Source organism: Mauremys reevesii, linkage group 11, assembly GCF_016161935.1.
Source record: "Mauremys reevesii isolate NIE-2019 linkage group 11, ASM1616193v1, whole genome shotgun sequence".
Lineage (NCBI taxonomy): Eukaryota > Metazoa > Chordata > Testudines > Geoemydidae > Mauremys > Mauremys reevesii.
This window is the reverse complement of record NC_052633.1, coordinates 44,379,579-44,391,927: the sequence shown is the minus strand read 5'-3', so window position 1 is coordinate 44,391,927 and position 12,349 is coordinate 44,379,579. Positions and strand designations below refer to the sequence as shown.

The 12,349-nt window shown below is 37.3% G+C and overlaps 1 protein-coding gene across 3 annotated transcripts in view; it reads right to left on the bottom strand.

Moving 5' to 3' along the window:
- The window catches only part of KCNH7 (potassium voltage-gated channel subfamily H member 7), a 320,233-nt gene extending 308,118 nt beyond the window's left edge, over positions 1-12,115 (bottom strand). For all 3 annotated transcript variants that reach the window (XM_039495387.1, XM_039495388.1, XM_039495390.1), the window contains exons 1-2: positions 11,577-12,115; positions 9,275-9,505 (exon numbers count right to left, since the gene is read on the bottom strand). In XM_039495387.1, coding sequence (XP_039351321.1) covers positions 9,275-9,505; positions 11,577-11,652 — 307 coding nt within the window. In that variant the 5' untranslated portion in view covers positions 11,653-12,115. The remainder of the gene's footprint in view (positions 1-9,274; positions 9,506-11,576) is intronic.
- Between the last annotated feature and the right edge of the window lie 234 nt (positions 12,116-12,349).

Sequence of the window (12,349 nt, the reverse complement as noted above, 5' to 3'; positions counted from 1 at the left end):
ATACAAGGCTGCTTACTAACTTTCCCCTTTGTGAATTTTATTCTATCATTACTTTGACATTTTTGACACTGAGCTTTGTTTCAGACTGTTAACCTGTGAAGTGAGCTTGAGCAACGAGACTTTACTGTGGTTACAGAATGCAAAAAGGTGTGAAAATTGAAATGAAAAAGTGGTGCAGTACTAGTAGCATATTGAGCTTTAACTTGGTTGCCTGTGGAAATGCAGGGGGTCAAACAGACTTTTATGGCAGGAGCTGAGTGGAACTCTGGTTCCCAGTTCATGACATTTCCATTTAACTTTTAAACATGTTTACATAATGTGCAATGTTTCCTAAAAGTAACATAGCTGAAACTTTTTGAAATTAAAAAGAAAAACAGAGACCAAAAATCAAGTTCCATAAAATAAACAGCATTTGCACCTATAACTTCAGAAATAATCTCTCAAATATGGAGTCACGCCAAAACAGATTTTATAATTATGGACTAACAATCAAATCTTGTACTGAGACTAACTGCAATGGCAGCTGTGGACCTTCCAAAGAGGAGCTTGGTCTGGGTCTGGGTATAATTTTCCTCCTGTTTTGTAGTATTTCTTGGTCAAATAGGCTATTTTGTGTGGACTAAATCCAATTTCATGTTTATTATCCAAACTGTGCAGCCACCTGTGTAGCTCCTAGTCAGGACTAAGTCACTTTGGCTGTACAGAAAGCTTAAAGAGTATATCCAAGATCTCTACCAATTACTTCACAACCTATACTAATGCATTGTTCTGCAAAGCTGATCAAGTCAGATCAAGAATTACTCCAGTCTCCGAGCCACACTGAAAGCGAAAATAAGAAGCAATATACAGCAACAGCCTCAAAGACATCAGCCACAGCCAATCCTTCTATGTTTACTGAAAATGCACTGTGGTGCTATACTGGTGTATATCTGTGTCTGGGGAGAAAAACATGTGTGATACAATGCATGCTGTTGGTAGACACAGATTAGTTCTTGGACAATGTAGTGTGTAGTGATCTTCACCTCATGAAACTGTTGAAACTCGGAAGACCTTTGTTCATATGTTCACTTGTGATAAGATATGTCTGCAAATTTTGTAAGGTACCACTGTATACAATGTGATCCGGCTGCCTAGTATTTTCCCTCCCTCTCTTGTGTGTGTCTGTGGGTGAGGGGGCTTCTTACTATGGCCAGTGGAACTTGCATATATATGTGTATCCACTCTGCGCTCAGATCTGGGTTCGCAGCCGCCCTTCTGACTGGTTTGGTGTGTGTTCCTTTCAGGGTGAGTTGGCCACTCCCACAACCAGCAAGCCTCTTCCACTGCTACTCTTAGCCCTTTGTTGCTTGATTAGGCAGGTTCATACTTGGCCTGGAAGCTGGTCCGAATATGGAGTACTCCGATATATACATGGAGAGGTATTCAGATAAATCTGATTTATATGGAATGCTATAAAGCTGGTTCCTAAAACAAGTTAAACTCAGCACAATAGAAACACCACCACTATCCCCTTTCCTGTGCATGACATCACATAGTGCAGAGTGATAATGTTACAAACATATACTATCCATGCTGTCATTCTAAAGCTTGTGTAATAACATCCAGTGCTTAAGGTCACAGCTACACGCTTCCAAAGCAATGGCTCTACCCCAATGTCTCTCTTAAATCTGCTACTTTATTTGCCCAGTCTGAGCCTCTTTTGAAGAATGAGGAGACAAGAAAGAATTGATTATGGGCATGGAAAAACTCTCTGCATATGAGAGTGAAATTATTGCAATTAGAATGAAAACAAATAAAAGTGGACATGATACAAATGCATAAAATGGTATCGAAAACATAGATCAGGAGCTTCTATTTTCCTTGTCTCATAACACAAGAACAAGGTGGCATTCAATGAAATGGAAGGGGAACGGATTAAAAACTGATAAAAGGAAATACTTATTCGTGCAATGCCTAATTAGAATGTGGAACTCCTTTCCATAGGATGTTTTCCTAGCAAAGACTACAGAAACTTTCAAAAAATGGCCATTTTCATGAATAACAATAATATCTAAAGTTATAATAATTAATGCTAAAAACAGTACGTATGGGATATAAAACTGCATGCTTCAGGTTTTACACCAATCTCTAAAAGGGATTAAGATGAAATCTTCACAGAGGTCAGATTACCCCTCATCTGCCTGCTATGAGTTTCTTGCTCCTTCTTCTGAAGCTTCTGGCACTGCTGCTTTCAGAGACAAGATACTGCATTAGGTGGCTCATGGGCACAAGCTAACAACTTCATAAGCACCAGTTATCTTAACACCACCGTATCATGGAAGGACTTATTACAGTAATTCTGCCATTTATTGGGAATCATTGCACTGCTATGTGTGTCATTTAAAAACCCTGCCCACTACTTGCACAATGGTTGAAATTCCCTTCTGCAGCTCAAAAGCTGAATAACTGAGCTACCTATGGAGCACTAAGCAAGGGTTGGGAGGAATAAAATACAACTCCGTGCACATAATGCGTAGGCAGTGGGGCTGCAATGTGTGTATAGCTCCTGTCTCACCACTCATGGAGCCTGTAGGCTAAAACAGCAACCACTGATTCTCTGTACCTGCATCAAGGAAGGTTTAGGCTACTGGATCAACAGAAGTTGCAGAACCCAGAGGCCTCTCCCCAGCTCAAACCTCTTTTATGAATTATCTTGATCAAGGGTAGTGCAGTTTCTCAATCCAGAGTGTACTGGGATGAAGAAGTCTCCTCTGTGACCACCCTGCCTGTAGTTCCCCTATTTATACCTGAGTGGCTCTGAACTGGTAGAGATGGTCTTGCACCAACCATTAGCATCACCAGTGGATTGACCCACTGAGAAAACAATTGCTACTGGCTGTGCTCTTCTCTTTATCTTAAGATCAGATATATCCAAAAATACCCATCAGGTCCTGAGTTCTGATAGAAAGACTAACCTTGAAGATACAGTAATTTAATTTTTTGTTCCCTTCTCTCCCTCATTTAGACATCCAGTTAGCAGGAATGCATGGAAAGGAGAGAGAAACTTATCTCCCACAAAAAATCCTTATAATAAACTCAATTTAACTAAAACTGTTTAAAACAACATTCTGTTTTATAAAAGCTGGGGAACTTGATGATTCAGGGGAGTAGAAATGATATTGACCATCACCTCTAAATAACTAGTTTGACCCCAGTACAGCTCAGGATGACTGAAAGCTTTTTATCTCCTAATCATTCTGTGCCCTTTGATTTCAGTCCCGTTCCTCGTGAACTAGTATAAACAGCCCCAAAAAATCAGTCAAAGCAAGAGGAGGAGAAGAAGGAAAAGAAAGAGGGAACCCACCCCCCATCCTAACTACTATCAGCAAAGGTGCCAAAAAATGAATGTGAATGGATACTGAGCTACAGCTGGTCCTTCTAGCTCAAGGCTCTGTGATGTGGAGATAGTTACGGATACAGTCATAGTGAAGTGGGGGTAGGCCAAAGTCTCAAGTACAAGTGGTTGTGCTGTACCTGTTCTGTGGAGAAAGGCTGCTCATATCCATTGCTTTCAACCCAGAACACTGCATGATATCCTAATGTGCACACACTTATAATTAGCTTTTAGAATGTTTTGAAAAACTCACAGTTACAGAAGGATTTTCTTGCTGTTTTTCTGGGAGAGCTGGAGGAGGAGTGAAAGCATAAGACTTCCTTTATCCAACTGCAGCCATATGATGTTGCCTATTTTACTAAGAATGCCTACAGTACCATGATATTAGCATATTTCCACTTTCTCTTCCCTTTTTTGTCAGTTCTGAATTCTGCAGTCAGATCCCTTCTGGTATATCCTGGCATCAATGCCAAGTCCCATTGACTACACTGAGGCCCATGCAAGTGTAAGGGGCTGCCCTCATGGGCCTATTGCGCCTACCTTGTTTAAATTGACTGATCAATTTAGGGCATATAAGAAGTGAATAGGTGATCAAATGTCTGCTGGAGCTGAAGCGGAATGCATATACCTATTATTAAAAAATGCCTTGACATTTCTGACTAGGCTCAGGACACCAGTAATACGTAACTTAAACAATATTTTGGTACATTTTATTTTTCTTAGTTTTGAAAAGGAGCACTTAAAAAACTTAGAGATCTGGAAACCACTAATTTGGAACCTCGGTGAGTTTTGGAAACACAAATAGCACACTGGATAACACAAATTAGATGAATGCCAAGTACTTCTTGTTGTTTGTAACATCAAGACAACTATCTGAAACCATGCTTCCCTCCTATCATCTTTTTAGTCATTATTACATCCTTCATTGGTACTTTCTATCCATAAAATATCTGCATCTATGTAAAGTAGTTAAAGAACTTCTGTACTTCGTACTAATAAGCAGACTTTTTAGGCTATATTTTTAGTTATATCCTACTGTTGTCTGCAGAACACATGCCAAAATTGTATGCAGTGAAAATATCCTTTGATTAACATATGCCCATCCTCAATCTCTAAATAATTTATAGTTTTTATGTCAAAAACTTTACAGCTTTATCACTTCAAGTAATATTTTACTGCTGTCAAGGATGCTTTATGTAATAATGACTTAAACTGTAAAATGGAGTCCTCAAAGGAAAAGCTGTCAAACACTTCCACTGCAAATAACTTTATTAAAACAAAAATTTATACTCTGGATAAATAATATCTTACCTTCCAATGTATCTAATACAGATCATATATTCTAGATAACCAGTTGGGGAGAGGAAGTTATAAGCAGTAAGGAACTAGATTGCTATGAATTCAGAGTATAATTTATTAATTTAAACAACTGCTAATGCCTCACGGGCAACTTTGAAAAACATTCTATTTGGAAATGATGCTGCTTGTGATTTTTTTCCTGCATTTATCTACCCGCATTTTTTATTAATGAGGATATTTGCAATAAAATGGAATTTAGGGATTAATCTCACAGCCTTATTCCCATGAGTAGTTCCAGTGACTTATGGGACTACTCATGTAAGTAAGAGATACATGTTTGGGCTCTTAGTTTTTATGAGTCCATCTCCTCCTCTAATCATTCCCTAAAAAATTTTAATCCTTTTGATGACCTCATAATTGTCTCTTTTGGAACAGACAACATGGGTGAAGTAATATATATATTTTATTGGACCAACTTCTGTTGGTGAAAGAAAAAAGCTTTCAAGCTATGCAGAGCTCTTCTTCAAGTTCTTTTGGAACAAATGATTAGGACTTAAGAAACAATGATTGTATTATGCAAAGGCTTTTATTAACAAAGAATGAGGAAAGGGAAATAAAGTAAATATATGCTATATTAGCAGAATTATTTCTAATAAAAATACCTTTCAGATTTCTATGACATGCAAGCAAGATGATTAGCAGTAAATTTTCAAAACCTTTTAAATGTTGGGTAAATTGGGGTAAATCCTTCTAGCTTGATTAATAAAGATGTCATCCCAAATTCATGCCATTAAAATTGTTACGACACACTATCATGTATATTCTCCTCCCCCATCATTTATACTGTAGAGGGAAATATACATGATGGTGATAGCCATGTAACTGATTAATGGAACTAAATGATTGTTTAGTCTTTCTCATGCACCTTTGACCACCTCACCTGCATTCTGCCCATTAATCCATCATCCCAGGATTTATTTCAGTATTCAAAACCTCTGTGCAGCTTCAGACAGCTACCATTTTTCTAAAATCAGCCTGCTACAAAAAAAAATTCCTCACCTCTCTTTCCCCCCGCAAAAAAAAAGCAGTTTTGTGTCATTGACAGGCTTAAAGTCCAAAATCTTGCAACTCTTCTGAGCTAGAACTGTGGCCTTCATACCAATGGAAGCTGGAGAATCATCAGTATATTTTGTTTGTACAGAAGTATACTGTGTGTGGCTATGCAACATGTATATACATATATGCATTTTCTAAATTAGCATATAGATTAAATCAAACCTTTAAGCATTGAGTATTTCACTGTTACTACTCACGTGAATAAGTTACATGCCTAACTGTTCACAGGATTGAGCACTTTAAAAAAATAAACCCTGCATAATACAAAATGAGCAGTCATCAGAGCTTTCAATTCTGCACCCTACCTTGCTGCCCACTTCAGAAACTTGAAAAAGGTCCTAGTAAGCTTTCACTGATACATACATACATATATATATATATATATGCTAGAAAGTATTAGATTTTTAGCAGTAATGTTAGTAATGCTAGTAAACTTTGATTTAATCATACACAAATATATTTCCATCAACAATAATCATAATTTAGAGATAGGCAAAGTAAGAAAAACTGTGTTTGAGAACTTAAGGATATTTACTTTGCATATATTTGACATGTGATGTGATTATGACAATTTGTGTTTTAATGGTTATAAATCTTTAACTTTTTAAATCTCAATATCTATTGTCATTAAATAATTATCTGACCCCACCCAATAATTTCCCACAACTGCAAAACTTTAAATTGAAAAACATGCTTAAAAATAAACATTCTATCATTCAAATTATTTTAAAAATTGAATTCTGCCAAGCTCATTTATATATAAAATACATGCATACACTTTTTATAAAAACTAAAATAGAACACTTCAGCCGCTAATAGACACAATAGTATTAATCTGAGAGTAACTACACCCAGCATAATATTGAACATGTTTTTATACTACATTTTAATTTTACAAAACACTATTGCTAGTTAGGATTTTTTAAAATGTTTTCATACTTTTCTTATAGTGAGGACTTACAGATAATATAGAAAGAATGCAAAAAAGTATATATGTGTAATAAATAGATTTGCCACCAGATTGTCACCAAGTTATTGAAGTAGTCTCCAAAAAATGGTCCAATCCTGGATTTTTTTTTTTCCACATCCAAAGGTTGCCCTGAAGTTGATGGGAATTGTAGATGAAATAAGAATGCAGGGTTGGGCTCCAAATGATTGTTGCAGGCTTGTAAATAGCATGGGATCATAGACTACAATAGATTTCTATAGGGTTTTCTTAAGAATAAATGGGCTGTTTTGCCTAGAAATCAATGGCTCAGAACAGTCTGGGTGCAATAGCAATCCCTTAATTCTCTGTATTTAAGTTCCAAAAGTTGGGCCCAAATGTGCAAAGGTTTATTGAAGTGTATTAATGCTCATGGTAAATTCTTTTGCCCAGTAGTAAATCTTTGAAGGATTTAGTGTTTTTGACAAATTAGAATGTATCTGTGGCTTTCTAAAGGGACTGATTCTGCAAACCCATGGCTGAGCATTAACTATATGGACATGGGTATTACCTTTAAGTTTAAAGTGACTAATCATGAAAGTATGGTTACTCTTGTGCGTAACTGTTTACAGTATCTTCCCCTAAATGCTCGATAATTTAATAAATTATATGTTGCAAACTGAAAAAAAATAAGTAAGATGTGGAAAAGAAAATAAACGTTTGCCTTGTTTATATTTTACTCTTGATGTTCTATAATGAATCAGGTTGCATAATAACGTAATTCAGCATTTCAGAAATGTGTAAATTTATTAATTATTTAAGTAAATACCATTTCCCTCTTTCTCACCCCACCCCCTAATCATTTTTGCAAACTGAATCAGGAAGAACACTTCTGAGTGATCATAGCCTGAAGCCAGTGCTTTGCTCTGTTGGCTGTGATCTCTTCAAAGTTAGCTACGGTGTTTCACACTTCCAATGCTACTTTTATTTTATATTTCAAGTTAACATACACAGATTAAAAATTTCCACAAGACACAGAAGGCCAGAGCCTCAATGAAATCAATTGAGCAAAGCAGCTCTACCTTAGGTTAGGATCTATCTCTACCAAAATCTGACCTTCCCCAAAGTAAGGAAATGTTCTGATCCAGGGTCTGGGGTTGGGTCTAACTCTAGAGAGAATATGAGAATCCAAAGGATAAGGAGAATACTTTTAAAATATCAGATGTTGAGGGGATAACCTGTAAGCCATATTTTGCTCTCAATTACCTCAGGATAAATCTGGAATAACAGTATTTACTTCATTGGTGACCCTCTGGAATAATAATAACTGAGAATAGAATTTGGCTCTATGACTTTAAAGCTTGAGAGCCTCTGTCGTTGCAGTTCTGAAACCAATGCCAACAGTACTCTGGCATGTCTCTAAAACTAAATTAAGCTCAACATTTGAATATATGAGTTTCCTTTGCTTTCTCTCTTGAGTATACACAGTGAGGGACAGAACATAGTACACCATACTTAAACATTATTCAGACCTCGTTGAAGCTAGACATTCCTGTAAATAATGCTGAATAATCAGAAAAAAATCTCAAACCTAACTATAAAGAATCATAGTTAGTTTTGTAGTACTCCTATATCCAGATACATCATTTTCAGAACACACGGACACATATTACTTTCATGCTTTCAACAGTAGATATATAACAGCATAGTTGTTTTATGCTTTCTTCCATATGTCAGTCATAATACAAATGGTATTCTGTTCAGTCTGCATTCTTCCTTGAGGGCTGGGGAGGGAAGGAGGAGATTGAATTCCCTTCAGTTTTGATGGGACCTAAATCCTTCCTTGTTACAACAGCATCATTCTGGATTTCAGTTGCTACTCAGCATTTACAACAGCACAACTAGGAGAAGAATTTGCCTCTTCTTTTTTTACTTTTTCTCAATTATGTTTCACTTAACAAGGGCCAGATTCTGTCACCCTTAACTCAGAATGAGTAGCACTTTATTCAGATATCCTTTTTACATCAAGATACTGCTCAAGCTGAGTCTGGGTAGCAGAGTCTAACCCTCTGGCACTTGCATGTTGATTCTACAGTCTATGATACGAAATATCCATAGAAACAAACTGTCTGGGCCTGACTCTCCTTTCACGTACACCAGTTTTACACTACTGAAGTCAATAGAATTGCACTAGAGTTACTCCTGATTTATGCCAATGAAAGTGAAAGAAGAGTCAGACCCTTTATTTTAGTACCACTGAAAGTTGTTCATTATTTTTTTTGTACACTGGTCATATAATAAGTAAAATGGGGATTTTTCTTCCAATTCTAAATAGACAGATATGTGTTGAAATGTCTGATAAATACCCAAATTTGATTTTATAGGGACATATCCTCAGATAGTATAAATCATTGTAGTTTCACTGAAGTCCATGGAATTACACCAGTTTACACCAGCTGAGGATTTTGCCCAGCATGTCAAAGAAATTTCTTTAAAAACCCATTTACAAGCCAACTGGTCCACCAAACACATTAAAAATCTTTAAAATAGCGAAACTTTACCATCTTTGCGATAATAAGTGACTTCCACTTTCCTCTCCTCTGAACCAAGCAGTGCCTGGGCAATTTGGGCAATGTGATGCCTTTTGGTCTCTGGCCCATGAAGGAAATCACAGGTGCAAGGCTTCTGCATGACATCTGGTCTGGAGAATCCAGTCATCTCACAAAACCCATCATTGCAGTAGATGATAGCACAGTTCTGCACTCTAGCATTAGCAATGATGAATTTTTTATCTGCAATACAAGAAAGTGATGCATTTTTTCAGTACTTTTTCAACACTCCATGAACTGTTATCTGCAAGGACAGATGTTGAAGAACCTATTACCTATTTTTGCATGTGATTTCTGTGATGTAGAGAGCTTCAGTATAGCTATCTTGACCCAGAACTCTTAAAGAAACTTCAATAAACTTGCAAAGAGTCCTGTGGCACCTTATAGACTAACAGACGTATTGGAGCATGAGCTTTCGTGGGTGAATACCCACTTCATTGGATGCATGTTCAATAAACTCGTTATATATTAAATATGAAGATAGTTGGCTTTTAAGAAAATAAAACCTGATCCAACAAGTCCTTCTGCAAAGCTCTTGTTGAATTCCAAATTTGTAATAGCTTTGTCAGTGTCCCTGAAACTCAGACTATTGGCTCAGACCTGCAAGTCTTTACTGAGGAAAACTCCTGTGAAGAGTTAGTGGAAGTTTTATCTGCATGAGATCTTGCCAGGATCAAGCCCAAACCAAAAGTCTCAACCCTGCACTACAGAAGCCAATGAGATTTTTTCCATTGACTTGAATATGAGCAGGATCAAGCCATTAATCTGGTTTTCAATTAAACTCCCAAGAAAATAAATGTAATATGATAATTCAGTTGCTTGTGTAGTTGTTACGAGCTAAAGTTATTACAGCAAGAGGAAATTACAAGTCACATAGTAAAAGACTATCTTGGGTCAAATTCTGGTTTCAACTACACTTGTAAAGTGATATGCTTAAGCCACACATATCTCTTGAAACTTTCAGCTAAGAGTAATGTATCAAAGTTGTCTTATAATGATTCTACTTATTTCTGTTCACAATTGCACTATATACTGTTCCCATTTTACAAATGGATGTTCAGCTTTGATACAATTGCTATGTTATTACCATTTATGCTTGTCTTGTTCACACAAACAGACCCCACAATTTTAATAGGATTTATCATGAGTTATGTGAGCATTGTATGACCCTATATTAGTATTTTAATTAAATATGTTGTTTTCTAACACATCAAAACATTTGTAGAAAAAAAGTGCATTTTATACATACTTTCACCACTGTCTTCATATTATGCTGAATTTTCACAATAATATTGTATTAGTGATTTAAAGGATTGTATTATTCACTAGCTTTATTCACTGCAACAGTAAGTCATACAATTCAATGGCCTGAGTCTGTAAACCCTTACTAACATAAATAGTATCACTGATTTACTATTACCTATATATGTAAAACTTGTAGGATCTGGCCTTTATTTCTTACACAAGTTACAAGAATATTAAATTTGCTGTAGATACATTTAGAGAAGGAACTGCAAAGTGCATAAGATAAACTTAGTTTCTTTTTGTAGTGGCCTGATATATTATAAACATGCTAAATATTTAAATTAGTGCAGGTGTGTCAAACATACTGTTTCTTTGGATGCTGTTATAAAATTATTTTTAAATTTCAAGTGTTAGATGTACAATGAATTGGAATTAAAAGAAAAATAATGAAAGCTTCAATATCCTTGACAGGTAGTAAACTACTGCATTGGGAAGGATACATAGACTAGATCAGCAACATCCCTGGGGATGCATTTGCATTGATTTAATAGATACTTTAAGCTTCTATAAATTAATGATAAACAAAAACGTCACTGATAAATATGTTAAAAATGCAGTGCCAAAGACAAGCTAATAAGAGTACTTTTCTCTTAACAATTCATCTGGGTGTTATTTGTATCCTCTAAATCAAAGTCTGCCTGTTCTGATTTATGTTTTTTAAAAAAAGCTAGCAATGTTTTCCTTGGATATTGCATAAGTACTCCCACTGCATGATATGCTGAACAGCTGGGATGTAGGTACAGTAGCTACAGCACAAAATATAATACAGTCAATAATTACAACTGCCCCCTAAGATGAGGGGGAACAGAAAACTGTAATGTCCCTTCTTTGCCTCCTGTTTTTCCTTTCCAACCTACAAACTTAAAACAGTCTGGAGCTGCTACGCATCTAATCCCAAGCAGACCCAAACTATTGTATCAAAATAGAGAGAAAGAGAGAAAGAACTTACTTTGCCCTTCAAATTTTCGTATGATTGTACCCAAAAATGTATTTTGTGGTGCCACATGCCCTCTGCGAACAGGCATGTTTGTATAGATCTTCGGCTCCCTGTGCACAATGACTTCTCCAATGATCTCTACACGGCTCCAGCCCAAAGCACCGAGCCAGCTACCCTTTGTGACAAATCATCCTCCTCTGGATCACAGCATCTCTTCCCATTAGCACCACTTCTAGGCACACGCTTTTCCTACTGGAATCAGATCCATCCCCGCTCCTTCCTCTGGGGGACCTCGGATGCTATTGTCTCTAGGCTGGGTAGGGGTGGGGTAAGCAGGGACAGGAGCAGGGGGAATCACAAGGGTGATCGATCTGTTTCTCTACCACCAAACATCGCCAATTTCCCAATGCAAATGGATGTGACCCGGCAGTTTCCCAAGCCGTAGTGATGGTTAGAGGGATGGAAGACTAATGTTGCTCTGCTACCAGAGAGAGTGACGTCCCCCCCCCCTATTCTCCCCTCCGGGCTTCACCACAGCGCGCAGCAGCTCGGATTACTCAAGCGTGGTTTAGCAGGAGCCAGCCAATAAATCTCTCCAAAACTCAGCGACAAACAGCGACATCAGGCATGAGATCCACCCCGGTATCACTGCCACATGCCACATCCTCCCCCTCCCCCACAAGGCAGCAGCTGCAAGGAGCCTAAGAAGCCAGGGCCTGCCAGAGGAGGAGCGGCTGGGTGGGAAAGCGGCTCCTTGCGTGCGCCTGCTGGGTGTGCACAATGAG